The sequence below is a fragment of the Cladophialophora psammophila genome (assembly GCF_000585535.1).
Source record: "Cladophialophora psammophila CBS 110553 chromosome Unknown aczJe-supercont1.46, whole genome shotgun sequence".
NCBI classification, from domain to species: Eukaryota; Fungi; Ascomycota; class Eurotiomycetes; order Chaetothyriales; family Herpotrichiellaceae; genus Cladophialophora; species Cladophialophora psammophila.
The window spans coordinates 113,200-135,376 of NW_006912967.1; the positions used below are offsets into that span (position 1 = coordinate 113,200).

General features: G+C 47.9%; 5 protein-coding genes across 5 annotated transcripts; 2 read left to right on the forward strand and 3 right to left on the reverse strand.

Annotated features, from left to right (window-relative positions):
- Positions 1-1,296: 1,296 nt before the first annotated feature.
- Positions 1,297-6,593, reverse strand: A1O5_13330 (uncharacterized protein; the record flags this gene model as incomplete). Its single annotated transcript, XM_007753896.1, has 2 exons — positions 1,297-6,355; positions 6,403-6,593. The coding sequence occupies 2 exons, from the start codon at positions 6,591-6,593 to the stop codon at positions 1,297-1,299; spliced, it is 5,250 nt and encodes a 1,749-aa protein (XP_007752086.1).
- Positions 6,594-7,165: 572 nt separating this feature from the next.
- A1O5_13331 (uncharacterized protein) lies at positions 7,166-7,722 on the forward strand (the record flags this gene model as incomplete). Its single annotated transcript, XM_007753897.1, has 2 exons — positions 7,166-7,315; positions 7,378-7,722. 2 exons carry the CDS (start codon positions 7,166-7,168, stop codon positions 7,720-7,722), a joined length of 495 nt encoding a protein of 164 aa, XP_007752087.1.
- Positions 7,723-12,390: 4,668 nt separating this feature from the next.
- A1O5_13332 (uncharacterized protein) lies at positions 12,391-14,178 on the forward strand (the record flags this gene model as incomplete). The annotated part of the gene is made up of 1 exon (XM_007753898.1): positions 12,391-14,178. One exon carries the CDS (start codon positions 12,391-12,393, stop codon positions 14,176-14,178), a length of 1,788 nt encoding a protein of 595 aa, XP_007752088.1.
- Positions 14,179-14,650: 472 nt separating this feature from the next.
- Positions 14,651-17,221, reverse strand: A1O5_13333 (uncharacterized protein; the record flags this gene model as incomplete). The annotated part of the gene is made up of 1 exon (XM_007753899.1): positions 14,651-17,221. One exon carries the CDS (start codon positions 17,219-17,221, stop codon positions 14,651-14,653), a length of 2,571 nt encoding a protein of 856 aa, XP_007752089.1.
- A 679-nt stretch (positions 17,222-17,900) lies between these two features.
- Positions 17,901-18,827, reverse strand: A1O5_13334 (uncharacterized protein; the record flags this gene model as incomplete). The annotated part of the gene is made up of 3 exons (XM_007753900.1): positions 17,901-18,385; positions 18,412-18,591; positions 18,656-18,827. Coding segments are annotated over 3 exons (837 nt in total), but the record flags the coding sequence as incomplete, so codon positions are not given.
- Positions 18,828-22,177: the final 3,350 nt, after the last annotated feature.

Below are 22,177 nucleotides of genomic sequence, written 5' to 3' on the forward strand. Positions count from 1 at the left end.
GCGGGAGGGCACGAACGTTCCCAGTTCCCTTGCTCCTTTGCCCCAACAATCGGGCGATCTGTTGAAGCATTAATTTGCGGGAAATATTCCTTTCGCAAGCCTTTCCGAGCATAGGTGGCGTGCACGGAAAGTCAGCCTGGCGGCAACGGCGGTGTGACAGTATTAGGGAGTACTAAGACTCGTTATATTTCTGACTCTGAAGTACTGGAAGTACCAAGGTATGTCGAGTAGCTATCGTCCAATGTTGAACTGCTCCATCTGATCAAGGTTGGCTGTGGACGACTGTGCCAAATGTCGGAGGAGAAACCACTTTGGGACTTTGGTCTGCTCGTGTCTGCAAGGGGAGTCCCATCGGCTAGTATAGTAACTAACAAGTAACAGGGACAAGCAGGGACAAGTACAAGTACTGTAGAACTTTTCACGAATTTTGGTGGTCCACTTTCCGACGGGTGCCAACTAAAATTACCCCTGTAACCAAGGGGTTTCCTTAGCACGGCAAGCACGGGTAGCATGGGCAACATGGGGTGGGCTTCAAGCGAAGTTGTCTCACTAAGGTCGGGCGGAAGCTTTGACAGGTCCCGATTTGCACACGCTTTGCCTGGTTCGGGGCGTGGCCAGAGAATTTGAAGAGCGCTATCCTCGGAATCCGGCAGAAGGTTTCTTCGGCTGCTTGGACAGGAAAACGAGCCTCGATCGGCCTGGACTGTCAGGGTCAGGGATGACTTGACGAATTCTCTGTGGAGGTGGGACTTTTCCCCAGCCGTTGTTCGTTCAGTAAAAGTGGGTGAAGTTCCTCCCCACCAGCTCCCTTGGTCCAAGGCCAACATCATTAGAGCCTCGCTCTGGTGGCCCATTCCGGAGGATGGACACAGTGCCCGTAGCTAAGTACTCGGTATCTATACCCGGTACTTGGTACTCCGTATGTGGAGGGTGATTTTAGGGTCCTGGCCTGGCCCTGGCTCCTTCGTTTCCTCACTGCATGCTGCAGCGTCGTAGTAACAAGAAATTGCTCATTGTTGAGAAGTTGAGTCGAGTCGAGGCGGAACCTCTCCCTTTTGCAAGAAATGGAGTCCCCCGCCAGTTGGTAATGCTCCTCATGGACGCACTGGTCAAAGGGAGTCTTGCACTTTCCTGCATGGATAGACTGTTACAGGTGCGGTGGCCAGACTTCGAGCGCCGATTCGAGTAGGCCCATTGAATTTGTTCTACGTGATCCCGTCCACCGAATTGAAATGCCATCCTGTCTGTATGATCGATCTCATTGAGAGGCAACCCTGCTTCCGACCATGATTCTCGTCAATGTACAGGCATAACCACATCGAACGCTCCTGTGCCAATATTACCCCTCCTCCCTGCAACAATGCGCGCACTGGGACCCAGTAATGGATCTCGTTCGCCAAATAACACGGCATCCTTGAGGAATCCCATGACCGTCTCGAAGCTCATTTTTGCTAACACGCTGCCTCCCTCTTTTACAAGACCATGCCGGTTAAATGGCTGATAACTCCCCGAATGCGTCATAGCATCGGCAATGAGACTCAAATGCCGCGCATCCACACCAATTCCGTGTCCTTTGAAGACCGTGTCAATCTCCTTTACAATCGTCGCTCGCGCCGCCTCGACGCCGTAGTATTTCAGCATATCGTGCACCGAGTTGGTGTAGATCGAATGCGGGTAAATTTGGTCCTGGTAGTCGCGCATGGCGAGTAAATTGACACCTTCAGTCGTGATCATCGGCTGTTTGACTATCTCCTCCTTGTTTGTCTGTGGATCAACGCATCTGACCGGTTTCCCGTCAGGTCCGTGGACTTCTTCCATAAACAGCGTGCAGATGCCAAGCCCGGGGATTGATTGGATAACCGACGTATGCGCGCATTTTTCGAGAAGAGGAAGGAGAAGCAGTTTGGGTGTCTTGGAGCTGTAGCTGAGGACAATGCGGCAGGATTTGCCCTGGTTCCTTGCAAAGGTGAAGCGTTTGAGATGATCGAGTTTGTTCTTCAATTGGTTGAGTCGAGCCTCATCCGCCGAAGCTTCAGCATCGCCTGCCTCGTCATCTACCTCCTCATCCGAGTCCAGCTCCCCGAGGTTTTGAGGCTTTCTAGATTTCTTAGCCTTCTGACTGCCGCCCGAGTTGTTTCTTTCATCGTCTCTGTCAGCCTCGTCGTCACTCATTACTTCATCGCTTGACTCCCGTGCGATGGCATCTTCCTCCTCGTCGGGCTCGTCGAAGGTGTTCTCTCGCCTACGTCTGGCGGCCATATCCTTGGCGTCGTCAGGGTCTGCTTCTTCGTCGATATCGTCCTCGCCACCTTCATTCTCGGTAGCTCCTGGACCTCTTGTCCCGGCGTCCTCGACAACACCGACCGATGCGCCAACATTTGGGACAGCCGCCGTAATTTCTGAACGGTCGGCCTCTTTCGCCTTCTTCTTGAGCTCGATCTTAATCATCTTATCCAATCTCGGAAGAAACATTACTTCAAAGCATCGTTGCACGTCTATCCACTTGATGGCATATTCCTCTTCGTATTCCTTCGGGTCGTACAGCTCTATTCGAATGTCGTAAATCCTTTCATTCTCATGTCCTGCACCGCCGCCAGTCCTCTCGGTGACGGACATGTCATTAATGACATGAGACAGCGGCAATCGGCTGATGCTTTTGGCAAAGCGCTCTCCTTCAGCATTGTTCAACTCTTCGATGGGCTTGAGTGTCATTGTTGGGGTCATGATCTTAGCGCTGGCAGTCATAATGATTTCGCGCAGTCTAGGAATGCCGAGGGTGACGTTCTTTGCTGAGTGGCCGGCTAAGTGGAAAGTGTTCAAGGTCATCTGCGTGGAAGGTTCTCCTACGGATTGTGCTGCGACAACTCCGACGGCCTCTCCAGCATCGACGACGGATTTCATGTATTTCAAATCCATGATTGTCTGAAAGGTCTTCTTTCCCAGCGTGCCATTCGGGTTAGCCTTCTTGTCCCTAATCAGTCCGTTCGGGTTCTCCTTGACGTAATCATTCAACGCCGTTGCAAATAACTCCGAAGTGCTTCCCAGATGGCTTGCTGGACTGAACGAAGCTGTCAATGGATCTTTGTGCTTGGATTTCCTCAGAAATTTGAGAACGGACTTCTGTTCTTCTCTGACCTCTGACTGCTGGAGTCTAGAGATCACCTCTTCGGCGTTCATGAGCGTTGCGACGGAGTGATGATTCTCGGCCAGGAAGGTGAACTCTTTCAAATGTTTCTGCTTTGTGACCTCCAGTCCATCTTCTCCATACAGGAACTGGATGATACTTCCGTTCGAACTCTCTCGTACCGATATGTCGTATTCCGTTCGAAGTCCCTCAAGCCCCTTGACGATGCACCGCTGTAGGTAACCAGACTTGGAAGTTTTCACGGCTGTGTCGATCAAGCCCTCTCTACCGGACATGGCATGGAAGAAGTATTCTTGAGGTTTAATGCCTGTCAAAAACCGTCCTGACACATATCCACCAGCGGCTGGATCCGTTTCAAAAGCTCGAAAAGATGGCAGAGTCTTACCACTGACCATGACAGGGACTCTCCGTCCTTCCAGTACCTGTTGACCCAGGTTGCAAGAGATCAGATTCGCGTTAACACTAGAGCCTTTGGCTCCAGAAATCGTCATTGCTTGCATCTGGTTCCGAGGAAACGGTTTTCGTAGACCAGTGGGCAGACAAGCCTTTGAAACATTGTCCGTGATTGATTTGACTCTAGCTTTGTAAACTTGGTCCAAACCATTGAGCTGATCATCGTTACGGAGCACGTTTTCTAGTCGAGAGAGAAGTTCGGGATTTTCTTGGCCAGCCTCGCTGGACTTCAGAGTGACATACTCGGTTGAAACTTCGAGGCCGATCTGTTTGGCTCTATTCAACTCTTGTCGCCGGTCATTGTCGCCTTGATTGGTTAAATAGAGATCATCCATTCCACAGGTCCAGGCACGCTCATTGAGAAATCTTGTGAGAAGTCGGCCTAGGATGCTTAGCAATTTGCCTGCAGTGATGTGTCCGTAGACCTCATGCACTGAGTGGACGAGTCCTCCAGCGCTCGGGCCAAGTTGGCTCTTATCGAGGATTCCGCAAAGGTGCTCACCGTCTTTGAAAATAACCACTTGCTCCGTGTCCCTAAAGACTATTTTGTCCTTGCTAACAGTCCACTGGCCAGGTTCATCAGACATCTTTTCGCCCCACGAGTCTGACGATGTCGAAGATTTGCTCGTAAGGTTAATGCCACGGAATCTCTCTGGTGTGATGTTTTTCAGAACCGTCGTGACCACTTGCTTTCCGCTCCACAGCATCTTCGGCTTTAATATCGTGGGCTGCACAAGTTGAATCTTGTCAAACACGGTGTTGTAGTCTTCTGGCCTAAGACAGCTGTACAGCAATTGTTGATACTGATCTCGATCGAAGAACACGTCTCGGCTGGTAAACTGAACCCCCATGGAGATATGGTCTTGAATCAACCCACGCAATGGTTTGCCTGCGGTCGCAGAAAGATACTGGTGATCCGTGTCTGCAATCTGAAGAGCCTCAGTCCGAGCAAACTCATTTTGAGGGAAATGCATGTTCATCTCATCACCGTCGAAGTCGGCATTGTAGGTGTTGCAGTTCGCGTAATGCATTCGAATGGTCTTTTGGTTCGTTAACACGCGCGCGCGGTGGCCCATCATGGAAGGCTTGTGCAAAGTAGGTTGACGGTTCATGATGACCACGTCGCCCGTTTGGAGGTGTCGGTACACTTTCTTGCCATTCTCGCCTTTTGCCCCCGGAGCAGTCGAAGTCATCAACTGCTTTGCTAGGGCTCTTCTTTGTTCGACCGTCTTGCGCTTTAAGCTGAGAACCATCCCGTTCTCATTCTCAATCGCTGTCGCTCCCGGGTATTTCTCGGTACCGTTGATCACTGCCTTACTCAACTGTTCAAAGTTGTGGCTTGTCACCGGTTCGGGATAGGTGAGCTTCTTTGCGAAAACAAGCGGTACGCCGATTTCGTTGGTTTCGATATTCGGATCCGGCGATATGACACTACGGGCAGCGAAATTGACGCGCTTGCCCATCATATGCATTCGGAAAAGGCCTTCTTTCTTCTCGAGAATTTGCTTTATGCCTTGGTCAGCTGGCCTACCAGATGCAGGCGCAGGAGAATCAATGAGCGCATTTACCGTCTCCTGAAGCACAATTGCGGCTTGCAGGCTCTCGTTCAAATTCCTGGGTCTGACGGTTGAGTCGACCTTTGCTCTTTTTAACTCCCGCGAGATGCGCTGAACATCGCCTGCCGCTTTGATGATTCTGTTCAGCACTGTATTTAGCTGATTCTCAAGTATTTGATTCGGTCCCTGTCTGGCCAAAGGTCGATATCTATTTGGCGGAACAAGTACTGCCGTGATGAAGAACATGTCCGGAGAAACTGGCACAGGGTCTCGATCAGGCCGAGAGGCATACAATAGCCTGAGGACTTCCTGCTCACGGTCGAATAGCAAAGTCAGCGCAGCGTGCACCTCGCTCGTTGTCATATACGCCTGCACGTCGTCGAGATCCTCGATGTCCGCTTTCTTAAATTCTGCCGAAGTCTCTAACGCATTGCGCATCGCGATTTCCTCCTCGGCGCCGTGCAGTTCGGCCTTCTCAAGGTCATCGCTGTCAGACGTCTCAACGTCCTCGTCATGTATTCCATTGACTATGGACGGCTTTTTTGACTCCTCTTTCTGAGTCTGCTCGGACCTGAGGAAGAGAAGAGGATTCGGTGCCTTTTTCCCCAGTACATACATAGCTTCCTTTTGCTTCTTTGCGAGTGGTTTTCTGAAAATCTTGACGCTTCTATCCTTTCTATATGAGATGCTGGCACCGCCGCATTGGGCGCATCTCTTCAGATTGGGAACCTCCATCAGGAAATCTGCAATGACATTTTTGCGGGCTGCAATGGCGATAGGATTTCGGATGAGGGCTTGGACGTCAATTTTGTTCTCCTTACGCGCCCGTCTGATGGCCCGGTTCGTCATCTTCGTTCTCCGTTCAATAAGATCAGCAATCTCTTCTGGTTCCACTTCCGCCACATCTTCGACTACGTGGTCTAGATTTGTCTTCTTCGGCGTCCGTGGTAGTCCCCCTCTGAGGGAAATGTTCTTGATATTGTTGTACTCTTCCACAAGCCCATACTGCAATAATCGCAGGGAGCACACCGTTTGATTGACATAGTTTTCGGCGGCCTTGAAGCGGTGGCAGTAACCGCATTTTGCACGCAGAAGGCGTAGAGTCGAGTCAATGTATTGTGGATGGTAACAAGTGACAGGAAGTTCAATGTGTCCACAGTGCCCAGTGCAATTGATTGTATTCATGCGACACGTAGAACAGCTGAGGGTGTTAGGATCGCACCACTCATATTAGGTTTGAGGACTTACTTTGCGTCCAACGCCTGTATCGCACCTAGTGCAAGATCATGCAGACCTCCTGGTACGGGACCAAACATAGAATCCAGAGCTGGAGTGACATGGATTCTCTTTACCGAGATCTTTCTGATATCGTCGGACTGGAGTCGTGAGAAGGCGAGGCCGCCGGTAGCCGCGGGTATTGGTTTGACGTATCCTGCCATTGCGCGTTACGACGATAACCCGGCGGCGACAATGAATTTGGCAAGAGAAATGTTGTATCGGGTGTCTGCTACATGCTCTGCGCTGCGGAGGCTGCGCCAAAAATTCCTGCTGCGGGGACAATTTTTTTTCTACAAAATTTTGGGTACAACTTCCGGTGAAGCAAGAGAGCTTTGTATGGCACTACGGCGAAGCAGATAATCCCACTATGAAAACCCCATGATATAATATTCAGCCATCTCTCTTGGTTATCTCCTATCAGTCTCACCAGAGATTTCCAGTTATGTATGTAACAAGATACTATCCTCTGAGGGTTGATCCGAACCTGAGCCCGCGCAAGCTCGACCCTTGACAAGTCCCACCCTATTGCTCAAGCCATTTCCCAGAAAAGGTAATCTGGCGGATACGAATACGGGCTTGGTGTCTTTAGAATTCTTGCTGCCTGAATCCCCACAATGCTACAAGTCAAAAGGAAAATTTCCAGACTCTCTACGTAGATCCAGGCGGTTTTACTATCTCCTTGGTAAAACCTATGAGAATTTGGAATATCTTAATGTGGCTGTACTAGCACAACATGGTCAGCGTTGGACTCCCCTGGAAAGCTACCCCGACTAGCCGCATTGTTCACCTCGCGCAAGTTGTTTTGCAATTTACCGCTGCTGTGATTGCCATTGGTCTCAATGCTTCAGATATAGTTGATGGCCCTACGAATACTGGTGCTTCGGTGGGTGTCCAAGGATGAATTTAACTTTGAGGGCTGATATCCCTGACACGCTATGCTCCCAGGTCTATGCTATCGTCATCGGTTCTCTATCTACACTGACAGCGATATTGTTTGCAATCGATATCCTCATCCCATTCCCCAGCCGGCTTTGGCTCCTTTGGGTCTTGTTCTGGCAATGGGTTCTCACTTTCGCCTGGACAGGTGTGATTGCGGCATTTCGCGGGAAGGATTTCGACAACCGATCTACGCAGATCCAGGTCACCGCTGGGTTTAACATTGCCAACATGTTGCTATGGCTGACAGGCTCCGCATTTGGAACCATTACAATGTGCTTCAGGAGGAAGCTAGGGGGAGGAAAGCCGGATGATGCGAGTTCCTCCCATGATCTGCCAGAGCATTCAGGCTGAGACGAACCGCTTTACATGGACTGGGTCGGCGCAACTTTATGCGTGGGCGTATGTCCCTGGTAATGTAGTTAGTCGTGAACATTCGTTCATTCTGGCAGGCAAAATGAATGAAGGCCTCTGGATTCTCTACATGCACCTAGGGAATTCGTCAACAAAGAGGCACCTATAAGACTGAGGGTATTACTCCACTTCCACTTCCTCTTCTTCTTGTGGAAGCCATTGTGCTCGGGCGATCAATTTTCTTGACAGTACCGAGTCACCGGGAGCCAAAGCCGAGGAATGGAGTATAAACAATGCAGTGGTAGCCCTGTTAAGGGCTTCAGGTCCCAGATGAACTACAGCAACGTCCACAAGATGGAATATCGCAACAACGCTCACGGTACTATGGAGTGCGCCATTCTGTATAAGCGCAGTGTTGACAGACCAAAACTCCGCGTGGAACAGCTTATTATGAAGTAATCAAAGACGCATTCAAGCTTGTGGAAAGTCTTTAGGCTTGTTTGGTCGCTCAGAGGAGAGCTTGTATCCCGTGTATGCACCCGTCTCTCATCGTAATAGATATGCACGGTCTGGCCCGGACCTCGAGTTACCTTGGCTGCTGTCAACATACGAACCGTGACATATTTGGCAGGGTCAATATGACTGTTGTGATTGGGATTCCTATCTTCAATGGTAAGAAGTTGTAATTTTCACAATGAGCCCTGACTTTCTTAACAGTGACGTATTAGAAATGGGAGCAATCAGGCGTATTCCACATTTCCTTTGTGACTTGGTAAACAACGTTCTCTTAGTCGCGTTTTTAATAATTTATAGAAAGATAATCGTCAGAATTCGAGACGTTGCAGCAGGGTTTTGTTGTTAAAGTTATTGTTAAGCTTCAAAAAGGGAATTTTTCTTTTGATGTTGAAGTTGAGCAATTCTTGTGGCAGCTCTGCGCTTACATGACAGAAAGGCCAGAAGTAATGACGGTGTGCAGCGTTCAATATAAATGACTGTTTGGCATTCCCTCTCGAAGCGCTGAACAGAACCCAAAAAATTGGTTCAATACTTCCTAACCCATCAACCGGGCTCATCGTGACTCCGAACGGGACAATGCCAAACACCTGGAGCCATTCAACCGCATGCTCAGCGCTTAAAACCGGGAATCTCTCTTCCCAGTGAATTCGCACAACCGTGAATTCGCTTCAATGCCTGGCAGAAATATTTAACACCAAATTTAGCTGGCGCTCGTTTCTGCTAGCCACACAATCAATTCAACCTTCAATGTTCTAGATATTTGACCTACTCTATTATGCCTACGCTAACAATGCTAACAACGCTGACCTCGCCAACCTCGCCGCCTACCTCATATAACTTCTTGTACGAAGGTCCGATTGATCTCGGCCTCGTCTTGATTTATGGCCTAAGTCTTCTCCTAAACTAGTCCATAACCTACCTCGAGTATCAATGGTGCCGCCCGAATTTGGAAGAGGTAAAGGGGTTCGTAAATAGACTGCAAAACTGGTTGAGTCACGACAACAGGGGTTTCTACCTGAGTCACAAGAGGCGGAAATAAAAGATCTATAATCCGTGAGAGATCTGTCAAAACACTAAGGAATGCTACACGGCGAGGTCTTGAATAGTAAAATTGAAATAGTAGGAATATAATTTGTAGAGAATGTCACATAGAAACCGATGTTACCTAATTTTGGTGGCACTAGACTCTAACAGTTACGTTAAGGGAATTCGCTGTCGAATTCGCTGTCCGGAGAGATTCCCTTGAAATCGACATGATGCATTACGCACTGGCCGAGGCCTGAGATTGGTTACCTTCTATCTTGTTCGGGCCGAGTTTATGGGATGGACTAGCCTTGCTCGCCAATAACTATACTGCTTCTGCTCGACTCCCTGTATGTCTCCCTGTTCGGCATTTACCGTGTTGCCCATTGTGATATCTACTTGTTTGGTACCCCGCATCTTTTCACTGCGATTTAGAAGTGCTGTGAAAATACCTCAGGGCTTTTGCTTCCAGCCAGGAACAGTCCTCTACCGTCATTTTGGGGAGTTTGTTCCCATGCGATAAGACGGACCGCTTTCGCTGAAGCGATGGATCGCGCCGTTCAGGAAGGGGGATAGATGAAAGGGAAAGGTGGATCGTCCGTTAGAATTAAGAGCTATTTTTGTTTTCCCAACCTTCCGCTTTAGAGCAAATCATTTCCTTCTCTTCCTACTCTCTTCATTCGTTCGTCCGCCTGTAAAGATCCATCCGTCGTCGTTGTGTTGCCCCGTGGTTGCTGAGCTGAACGTTTAGTCCCGCTCCCACTTCAACCGCTTTAGTTACCCTCTATCTGAGTCACACAAAACACAATGTACTATTGTGTGACTCCGTCCGTGTCCTAATGTAACTAGAAAGGATGCCAAGCCTGTATAATGTCCGTCTCGCCCTGTTATGTATCAACACCCACTGGTACCTAGGTAGCGGTAGTAATGGATGCCTTTGAAAGTATATAGTCTAACGTGCCTCGGGAACTTTTGAAATTCATCGTGTTCTTCCACTTGAGTCATACTCACTGGGCTTAGGACGGCAATTGCGGCTTCTATCGTGAGATGTCAGCGAGACGTCTAATGAATTTGAATTCTCCAAATGCTGGCTTCGATGCCAAGAAAACATGACGGTCAATGTTGTATACAGAATGAGAGTGGATTCATCTGCTTGATTGTGCTCTGTCTCTGTCTGTTCAGAGAGACTCTACCTATCTATATACTGTTTGCGCTGTGGCAACAAGCGATCCGCTGAATAGATCTGGACCTGGCCAGATCTGTCCAGACCTCGTAATCGATCAACGGTGGCACCGAGGCTGTTATAGAGAGGCCTCGGTTGAAGCATTGGTGGATTGGTTGGTTTGCCACAGTGGCGTTCTGCTGTCAACAGTCAACGCCATTTGCGCAAGCTTAATGACTATTTTTTCACAATGGCCCCGTTTTCGATGTCGAAAGTGTCAAGGGTTCCGACGCTTATTATTCGATACGGTGGCGATGTGAGACTGCCGGGACGCCTAGCATGGCACCTTTCAAAATAAATCATACTTGCGTTGGACTATTTCCACTTAAATGGTATTGCACATAGTGGTGAGTAATATCTTTCCATTGCAGGGGCAACATTCTAATGTAGGCAAGATCTCTATACAGGCAACATCTTGGTTTCGCAAACGGAAGGACAGTTCTCAGACCGCATTCATTAAAATCCCTTAAGCCGACGATCTTGGCAGATATCAATGCACAGCCTGGTTTCCAGATTACCTAGATTCTCGCGACATATCGTGGAACCTGCTACGTTTCCTATCCCAGCAGTGGACAGAGAGGTACACGCGAAGCTCATCGATTTTGAGCAAGCATTCCTTCATACCGATCAGTCACTGGCAAAATTTCGTAACCCATTGATTTTCGGAGCTCTAGAGAAGCTTCTAGATTCGAAATAGGACCTGCGGATGGATATATGGTCTCTAGCATGCATAATTTTTGAGCTTATTATGGGACAGCTACCATTCGACAACTTCATGCCGACAAAGGCCTCCTTAATGTTGAAGTGGATCGCAATGTCTAGAGAAGTGCCGGAAGAATAAATGAAGCGGGAGAAGATAGTTGTTGGTACATAAGTGTATGGATGATATAGACAGTGGGTCACTCTCAAGCTAGCTTTGTCAAACTTACTTCAGCGGTTGGAGGAAAAGGAAATTTGCCGAGGAAGATATCAAGCGATTGGGCGATTCGATGACTAAAATGACGTGATACCTACCCGGGGATCAATTGTCGTCTCAGGGCGTTCTGAAGCACGAGTGATTCGTAAAGAATCCCTTAGCAAGTGGGCGGAAGAACGATATTCCCACGGGCGAGGTATCTGAGGCTGAATATCCCCGTCCATGGCAGATCTTAAGATGTAAAGATCAGGCTGGCTTCGATGGGAAGTGCGGCGATTTTCAAGGAAGTGTCTATATCATCCTTCCATGAATATTATTGACAGTGATGACGACAAGGCACGAAGTGTAGAATGGGGGTTCGAGGGATTGTCTAAAAGGGTGTCTTCTTGCGTCGCTAGGACTCGAGTTTGGATTGATCAGTCACCTCAGAGCAGATCTATCTACGAATTCTCGAGGTTGCTTTTTACATGTGCCAGGGTTCCAAGTTGGCCCTAGCAAAGCCAGTGTTAGCACGTTCTTCCATTGCAGAGTGTGAGCCAATTGACTTTGCGATCATCGATTCTTCACAACAAGACCATCATAAATTTCAAGTTTATGGAATCAGTTGAGATTTATTATGGACTTTATAGGATGGAATTCTTCGTGTGCCTAACATAAGCAAAGGGAATATGAGGGTTGCTGCAAATTCGAGGCTGGAATTGAAGTCGCGAGAGGCTGAGATACAGTACAAACCGGCAACACCTTCCGAGAAGAGTTTAGCGCACGGTACTGGGTACTGGGGTGCCTAGCAAGGCTAGTATCAATGACAGCCTGGCTTGGCATGATCATGATTTTCTCCGCATCGCGCTGGCAGGCTTTTGACCTTTGGGCAGGTCATCATCATAATTTGATCCGCTCGTCTTCCCACGCATCACCTCACGCGAGCTAGTATCAAGTGCGAGAGCAGTCAGTCTCTCGCTCCTAGTGAGTCTTCCTCTTTCAAGCTTCAAAAATGACAGAAAGACCGAGCAATATGCTGAAAAGGCTTCACCCGGAAGACGATGAACTCGAGAGCCAGAAACGCGCCAGGTCTAACAATGGTTCTCCTCGTCCCACCACTCCAGCTGCCGCCTCCTCCTCTACGCCGACGGGAGCAAAGCCAGATGCCGATGCGATAGTGGCCAGAGCTAAAGCTGCGGCTGCAGCCAAAGCAGCTGAACTGAAAGCGAAACTGGCAGCCATGAAGGCCGGGACGGCGACAGCGTCACCTGCGACAACAGCGAGTACAATGCCCGCCATTGCTCTTAACGCAACAGACAGAATTGCTCAGATGAGGGCTCGCGTGGCAGCAGCGACTGGTCGGGCAACGGCGCAGACTCAACAGAAAACACAGACAAGCTATACGGCGCCAATCTACAACGACGACATGTCAAAAGCACGAGGCGGGCTGAACATTGGTATACACCCGGACTTACTGGCGGATGCGCAACAGGATGCGCAGAGGAGCAAGGGACGGACACCGCAACCGAAGTTCGCAACTGCAATGGGAAATAGAAGAACGGAATCGCCCGCTCCCGTGCAGCAGAAGGCAACTTTGGACCTCTCAGGTCCCTCAATGGAAGAACTCAAAGGCAACCCATATTTTGATGCGAGCTTGGGATCCCGAAATGTCCTGGCGAGAGGTAGACATTCGCGACAATTAATCTTCAATCAGAAGGGCAAATATATTCAACAAGCGGCCGCGCTCCGACGACAAGCGCAACTAGAAGCTATGAAGAAGAAAATCGCGGAGCGCGCAAGGCAGGCCGGATTAGAAGAAGATCTCGATACCGAGAAAGCGTTCCTCGTGCCCGCCCCTCCCAACCTAGAATGGTGGGATGAAGGTCTCATCATCGGCAAGTCCTACGATGCCATCTCCGACCCGGGAAAATTAAAGATTGATACGCCAGACAGTATCATCACAGTCTACATCCAGCACCCTGTGCTCATTGAACCACCACAAGAGAGAAATAACCCGCCCATGAAACCCATGTATCTCACATCAAAGGAACAAGCCAAACTCCGCCGTCAACGACGTATGGCCGAACTCAAGGAAGAACAAGCCAAAATTCGACTAGGCCTTGTTCCACCCCCCCCACCAAAGGTGAAAAAAGGCAACTTGATGCGCGTGCTCGGCGAGGAAGCCGTCAAAGATCCTACGGCCGTGGAAGCCCGGGTGAACAGGGAAATTGCCGAACGAGCGCAAAAGCACGAAGAAGCCAACCTGGCCCGTAAATTGACGAAAGGACAACGTGCCGAAAAGCTCGCAAAGCAGCAAGCCGAAGATGCCGCTCGCGGGATTCACATTCGCGTCTATAAGATCGACTCCCTTGCAAATGGCAAACACAGATACCAAGTCTCCGTCAACGCGGACCAGAATAGCCTTACGGGAGTAGTCATCATGCACCCCAAAATGAACCTGGTGGTGGTCGAAGGTGGCGAACACAGCATCAAGAATTACGAAAAATTGATGCAAAACCGTATTCGCTGGACCGAGATGGAAGCGCCCCGCTCCGTGCAAGAGGGTAACCGAGAAGCTCTTGCAAAGTGGCTCGAGGCCGAGGACGAGAATGGCGAATTGAAGGACTTGAGCTCGAATAAGTGCGAGTTGATATTCAAGGGGGAGGAGAAGCAGAGGAACTTCAAGAGGTGGTTGGGAGCGAGAGTGTGCGAGACGGATGCCCAGGCGAAGGACGTGCTGAGCAGGGCTAAGATGGAGAACTTTTGGGCATTAGCGAAGAGTTTCAAGAGGGAGGCCTGAATGCTGGGAAAGGAAGGGTGCTCAGAAAGGTACCAAAAAGCGTATATTCAATCCGAAGGCTGTAGATACAAATCAACATGAGAAAGTCCAATAAGCAGGGATGTATGTACGAGCCTTGGCCGCAGGGCTGAATCCTGATCTCTGCATGCGGCAGTTCGAGCAGCTCAAAATTTAACAGACCAGGAGTGCTCCTAGACACCCACGTACAGAAAGACACGCAATCAAACTGTGTTAGCTTCATTCCGAGGCATGCTCATCATCCCTCATACACCATGCCATCTTTTGTCCTGCTTCCTGCTCTTTCACAGTAAACACTAGGGGAAAAGATCAGAACATCAACACATGATGATCCCATCCTGCTCGTCTTCCTTTCAAAGAAACTTGGCGAGCTTTCCCAATGTTTTGTTGCCCCGTCTCAAGATCAAAGCGATTTATATCTCCTCCTTTGTTCACGTCACTCAGCCTACTCGTCTCATGCGTTCAGCTTCCCTGCTGCCTGTTCCAAAATGCGCGCCACTTTCTCCACCTCCTCTTGAGCCGCCTCCCAGTTACCCGTGTCAATGGCATCCCTCACACCAGGGAACGTGGCGTCGTCGTATCCACTCCACAACTGTGGAGCAAATATGACGTGCTTAAATTGCGTTCTGTTAACCAATCCACCACCCTCGCCAAGGTCGAGAAGATCCGACTCGAAATGTGTGAGGCGATTGTTGTGCTCCAAGCGGGCGGTGCCCATTGCCGAGGATTCGAAACCTCCTGAGCCGAAGATGAAGTCACGCCAGGATGCATCGAAGGTGTGGAAGCGCAGAGCCTCCTGAGTGAGGATGTCTGACGCCTTCCGCAAAGGGGAGAGATCAAGGGTATTTGTGTCGGATGCTGTAGGTGCAGCTTTTGCATACACGTCAAGGTCATCGATATATCTCGCAATAGCTCTCGCGTAGGCGCTGATGTCAAACGGGAGGAGCGGTCTATCAGCCAACTCCAGGATGAGGAGAGCCCAAATTTCACCCATGGCCTTGTGATATGTCCAGTCTGGATCACCGAATTTGGCCATCCACTCGAAGTTATCATAGCAGGAGTGATAGGGGAATGTGGCGCCCTTGAAGAACATGTCGATGGAAGAGGTGCCGACGATGTCTTGAAAGGCGACAAAGTCGCTTCCTGCGCCGAGGCCCTCGATGCTGCGGCTACCCGAGTCCCAGAGTTCGCGGATAGATTTGCCTGTGGAGGGGTCACTGACGCGGTTGATTACATGGAGAAGGGGTCGCTCATAAAGCGGAGAGGCGGCGGCGTGGAAATCAACTCCTGAAACTCCGACGTCGACATTGAGGTAGGCTATCCCGTCGTCGCGCAATTGATTCTCCCGGTTCTCGACATACTCGGTGCTGCCAATCAGATTGTACTCCTCCCCATCCCAACTGGCAAACTCAATCGTGCGAAGTGGTCGCCAGCCCAGTCGACGCAGTTCGCCAAAGATGCGCACGACTTCGAGCATGACGGCGGTGCCGCTGCCGGGGTCGGCTGCGCCAGTACACCATGCGTCGCGGTGGTTGCCGACCACAATCTTCTTCTCAGGCTGCTCCCAGCCTGTAATCTTGCCCAGCACATTGTAGATGGGCTGCTTCTGTTCTTCATCTTGAAGATTCTTGAGGTTGACTTTTGGAGAGTCCTGATTTCCCGTCCAATAATCAAAGTCAGGAACTCCTTGCCAGCTATCCGTCATCTGCTTGCCATGTCCTTTGAGCGCCTCGAGCAAATGCTTTGCATCCACCCAGGAGATGGGGATGGAAGGGATCTTGTTGAGACCAGCGCTCTCTTCAGGTTTCAGGTGTTTCTTGTTTTCCGGTGTGGATGCCCATCCGGGAGTGAGGACGTCTCCCACAATCCAAGACATTAGGCTGACCGCGCCCCTCTGGACAGCATCTTGAGGCATAAATCGTCCATTTGGAAAGGTCGGCCCTTGAACAAAGCCGTCTTGCGCAGGATCAGAATAGATGATGCATCCAGCGGCGCCGGCAAGTTCTGATGCTTTCACTTTCAGCGCTCTGTCTCCCTCAGAGCCATAATAGCGAACAAGCACAACAGCATCCTTCACAGATATGCCTTCATCCTCGAGCGTCTTGAAATCTTCCCTCGACCCAAAATTTGCATATATCAGGGGACCGGTCACATTGCCCGATTTTGAATGACCATGAAACACCAAAGACCGCTCTTGATCTTCCTCAATTTTAGCCTCCCATTTCATGTTCTCCGGCTCGACGATGGCGACTCTTCTGCCGTTTTTTTGTGGATAATTCAGATAAACATCGTATCTCTCCATCTCGACGTCCTCCAATTCGCCCGTTTTGAAAAGCTCGGCCACCCATTCTCCCAGCACATAATTGCCCTCGGTCCCTGCGATATGAGGGAAATCCGTGATGTGCTCCAGATATTTCTGCATATGTCCATGGTCGTTCATATGGTTCTGTACAAATATTCTGATAGACTCAGGGTCGTATATCTGGCCCATGCCCATGCGATTCTTTGTAAATGACAGAACGTCCGACGCTATAAGTACATAGAGAACACCCATGATCAAGAAAACACCAAAGAGCCGCCCGATAATGACAACGCGATTTGCGTCAAATTGTTGATAATTTATGCGCGGCCATGAAATATTGGAGAGATATTGGCGAAAGGAAGGAAGGTTTAGGGAGGAGAATGAGTTGGTCAGGTTCGAGAAACTCTTGGATAGGCGATATCGAAGCAGTGATCGGTGGGAGGAGGAGTCGCTCCGAGGGTCTTCCACATCCATCTGCTGCATCTCTCTGCGCACCTCGTCCTCGCCATCTTGCTCGATCCCATCGAGGGAATCGACACTCGGCCGCGCGGACTCGACGGTGGGAGGGTGATAATTTCCAAAGGTACGAAGAAGGCCTTGCCTCTCAGCATCATCGCTTATTTCTTCAGGGCCGAGTCTCGATTGGGAGGAAGCCGGACGTGAAGAAGTAGCCTCCTCATAGGTAGGGATGGGCAGGTGCTGGTACTGGCCTTTGTCACCCATGGTTGTCGATGGAGGAGAGTGATGTCCCGAGGGACGCCACTCACTGCCGCATTATCGTCGATGCATCTAGGAAGCAGGCATGTCGTGATGATGACCGAATCAACGGATTGGGTTGCTATCGATTTGCGAGAACAAAAGGCGCAGTTGCTTTGGGGAGGAAATCTGGAACGGTAGGCGCCGATGCCTCGACTGTACCTCGGCCGCCTGCGGACGACGAAGACCAAGACGAATCCCCTTGATCCTCCAAGCGAAACTCCCCGCCGAAACACGTTGCCAACTTGCCCTTCGCCGAAGTTCCGTCTCTGGATCTTAGTTTAGACTTTATTCCAGGACGACATCTGTATTAAGTCTAAGTGTTCTGTTTATGCATTGCTAATGTCAATCGACTTCACTTCAACAGCGCGATTCAATTTTCACAAAATCACTCTCAAAGCGTACCGGATGATCGCAAGAGATAAGTTCGCCGCGGGACCCCCTGACGACCAGCACTACACGATTCTGCTGAGCAGCCAAGACCTCCATACATTACATCGAACTCACGGCATGCTATTGTAGGTGCCTCAATTGCCTTCACCATAATAGACCCCTCGATCGCGGTCCCATTTACTCGTTGAACAGCTTTCCCATCAGCCCCAACCAAGATGATTTAACCACCACCATCACAGTGACGATATGGCATTCAATTTCCGTTCCTAGGTCCATTGATCGGATCTTTAACAAAGGTAAGGACATAATCTTGCATTGCGGCGCTCGTCTCGTTTTCAAGCTGCGAGGGCTCTCCAGCTTTAATGCCATAAATCCCAAACATCATTGCCAGACCTGACGCATAATACGCGCCCATCCACCACAGCGGGTTGATGTCGGAGCAGTTCCCGCCAAAGCCATAGCGGAAGGTGGAGATGTTCAAGTTGTTTCGGTACAGGCTCGAATTGGAGATGCCACAGACGGTGTTGACGGTGCCCGCCAATACAGCCTGCGGATTTGGACCGGCGGTGAGATTCTTGAACGGATACGGTGCCAGAGACGCGTATGCATTGGCGGTTTTAGGAATGGTTGCCGGTACTTTGGCAACTTGACCAGCTCGATATCTCGCTGTATAATTGTTCAAGACGTCATCCTCATCCGCAACCGGACTGAAAGCGATTGGGGCTTGATGAGTGTTGGCTGGCTGAAATTATCTTGATACTGACCGACGAAATTCTCAATAATATCACTAACAGGGACACTATGCATGCATTCCAACTCAGCAATCTTGTGTTTTGGGTAATCGCAACCGAGATTGCGCGCAACGAATGTGAAGTTGATGCTTTGGACGTCGGCATTGGCATTGTTGGATAGTGCTGTTCCGGATTGCATGAAAAAGCCGCGCTCTATAGGGTCATCAGAGTAAGTAAAGTGTAGTCGTCGGTCGAACAAGAGCCAAGTTGATTGTACCCCACAGTGTCATAGCAGTCGGACCGCCGCCAAAGCTGGCAATATTGGGCCGGATCCATTCGAGCGCTGCTCTTTCATCGCGAAGGCCTGAACGCTGCGTTGCCACCCTGCCGCTTTGGGGAAGCCCATGATGTTGAGATGGTAGTTGATCATCACCATAATATGGCTCTGACTCCGAGCCAACCTATTTAGCTGGTATTTAAATCGGTATATTGATTCCCCCCGTCACCATGCCTCCTACAAAACCAGTTAGAAAGCGACGCCAGCGACGTTAAGAACGTGACATTTACCTCCTGCTATGAACATAGTGGCCGGAAGCTTCGGGGGGGCAGTCGCGTTTTCCGGAGTCCAAATAGGTAGGCTAAGACAATCTTCAGAGGATTTATACGCATACAGCTCGGCCCTGGTGCTTTCACCTCCATCGAAGATCAACTATTGCGGAATTTGCTCGCTTTATATAGATTAAGGTGGGCAAAAGAGAGAATATTGAGTGGCATCAAAATGCTTACTTGGTGCTCGCAGTTTCTGAGGAGGAAGCCAACGGCGTTGACCTGTCGGAGGAAGCGTGTATGGGAAATTACATAGTTCACGAACACTTGGGTCAGTTGGGTTAAGAAGACTGGTGAATATGCCTGTGCCAGCTGTGACGTAAAGGCTCGGGCTGATATACATACTACGCTAGCAAAGGCGGCAATGGAATTAGAAACAAGAAACCCCCCCCCCCTAAAAAAATAAAAAAATAAAAAAATAAAAAAAGCGAAGGCGATCTCATAGTGATGAGGCGAGTCGAGGCAGTGCGAAATACAGAGAAAGGGAAACTTCCTCCTATTTACTATCCTCGTACCCTAAATACCATATCTGCCTCCTTTCACTCTCGCTCCCGTCCGACTACTATTGTATACTTACTAAGAATGTTCTCGTCTCTTACCGCTTCGCCGAAATTTCGGCCGAAGAGGTCTTAAAGTGATATTTAAAACGATGGGAAGTGACATAAATAGAGAAGTCGCCTCAAGTGGGCGGCGAAGCTCGCGATAATAAAAAAGCTAAGTTAGTACAGTTATATAGAATTAGGCTAAAATCTTATAGAAGCTAAATAAGTTCTGGTGAAGAGAATCGACTACTTTATACGTTCTTAAAGACTTATAATCGATATTAACGTAGATTTTCGAGAGTATTAAAATAATATATATTCGTTTACTATTAATTTTTTATAATAGATTTTTAGAAGATATTAAAAAGAATTTACGAAGAGAATATTATAAAATACTAAAGCTAATATTATTCTTTATAGTAAGATATTAAGTCTTATTTACTACGCTAAAAAATACTTAATAATTTTACTCTTTAAATATATAATTTATATTTATTTATTTATTACTATTTAAATTATTCCATACTTCTTTCACCTATTAAAGTTAAGCCACCTTTCGAGATTTTTTATAATATTAATAGATAAAGATATAATTCTATCGATTTACCATCGATACCCGTTCACCGCATCTTAATATCTCATCTCGTTACTAAGATATTGAGGTTTGAAAACTAAGTATAACGAGAAATTTTTGATGTTCTTTGCCAAGAATTATTTAGGTGGGTCTACGCTAAGCAGCGTGACAATTCATTCATTAACTCGTCTACAGCGTGACAATTCATTCATTGGCTCGCCTATAGCGTGACAATTCATTCATTGGTTCGTCTATAGCAACGCTAGTCTTTTTATAGATTCTATCTTTAGTAACTTAGCCGAATCACAATATACTCTTCATCGCTTCAGTACTTTAACACGATATCTCGAAGACATTCCTTCTATAAGACATTCCTTAGTGATGGAGTCTGCTCGAGTACCGAAACGTAGTAGACTACTATCGATAGATGATACTCTAGATCCTTTAATTCAGCGTAAACGAGATTAAGATCGTCTTCGGTAACGAAGACTCCGGCAACGACGATAACAAGGGAGAGCTTAAGAATAGTAAGTATCTAATCAATAGCGTATTAAGTCTCTTATTGAGCAACCCTTTAAGTTTCCTAATTCTGAGCTAACCGTCTAGGCTATAGGATTACGTCTAGAAGGATATAACTTTATCCGTAACGTCGAAGATATTACACGACAACTCACTGCCATTAATATTAACGAGCATCATACACTCTATACTAATACTGACTAGTTACGTTAATCTCGTTCTTCTCATAGGTAATATAGCCTCTATACTATTACGCTCATCTCTTAACCGTACTAGATTAATAGCTACACTATCTTAACCACCTTTATTCCGAAGTCTAGATATAAGCTAAGGTTATAAACGAGTTTAGAATACTCTCGCTACGCTATATCGTCGGCTATAGACTTCTTCTCTTAATTAATAGTAGATTTATCATTATTTTATCTCTTCTCGCCCCTAATCTAGCGGATTATAATTGTTAAATTATCTCTCTATCACTTCTACTATCTCTACACTATCTACTCTTTCTCGCGTACATCGATTATTTACTTAACTATCTTAATATTCTTAGAATCGTAAAGATTATAACTTATACTTATAATTTAGCGAGAGTAATAATAGTAATGAAGAGAATAATAACGATATTACTTAATTAGTCGTCGAGACAACTTCTTAGATCAATATTATAAGTTACACTTCTTCTACGAGCGCGCTCTCTTCTAGACTAACTAGTCTTCCGACGATATTTCTAATATCTATACGTACCGCGATAGATATCTCCTTATTTATTCGCTCCTCTAGAATAGCGACGTAGAATATTCCTAATGATTCTAACGATCTAAATAATTTTAACTACTTCTCTAGCTCTAATACTTCTCTTAATCTAACTAATTTCGATAAGATAAAAGCGCGAGAATCGAAGGAGAAAGACGAAGAAGACGAAGAGGAAGAGAGTCTAGACTATAATAGTGAGAATAGTGAGGAAGACGACGACGATCGAGACTAAGTTTCTTTCGCGGTATAGAAGCTACTCTCTTAGTATTACTTCGACGATTACTATAGCTATATACTAGAGAAGTATACTCGACTCAAATAAGAGCATAAGGATATCGTGAGAGATTAGGAGCATTACGACCTCTCGTTCTACTTCTTACGAGCGAACTTTCCTTCCGTATTACGGCTAGATCACGATATCGACTAACTACTTATATTAGATTAAGCCTAAGCGGATTTTGCTTTTTTAGTAGTATAATAGAAAGAAACGATATGTGAAACGAGTATCGACCATTCTTACCTACGTTATATTTATCTTTATACGTATATCACTCCGCTAACGAACCCTAAGATATCCTCTAATATCGATAGTTTCCTCGGTTTTACTATATTTCTCGGCTTTACCCGCGAAGGATTAAATATTGAGCTCGCGCCTTAAATCCGGAAAAATATAACGGCGAATATCTATATTACGACTACGATATATCGCGAGCCACCGATATAAGATCATCACTATAAGCTGAATTAGGAAGACTATAAGCCCGCGGTTCCTCGCGCCGTTTAGACTCTTCTACGCGATATTCTT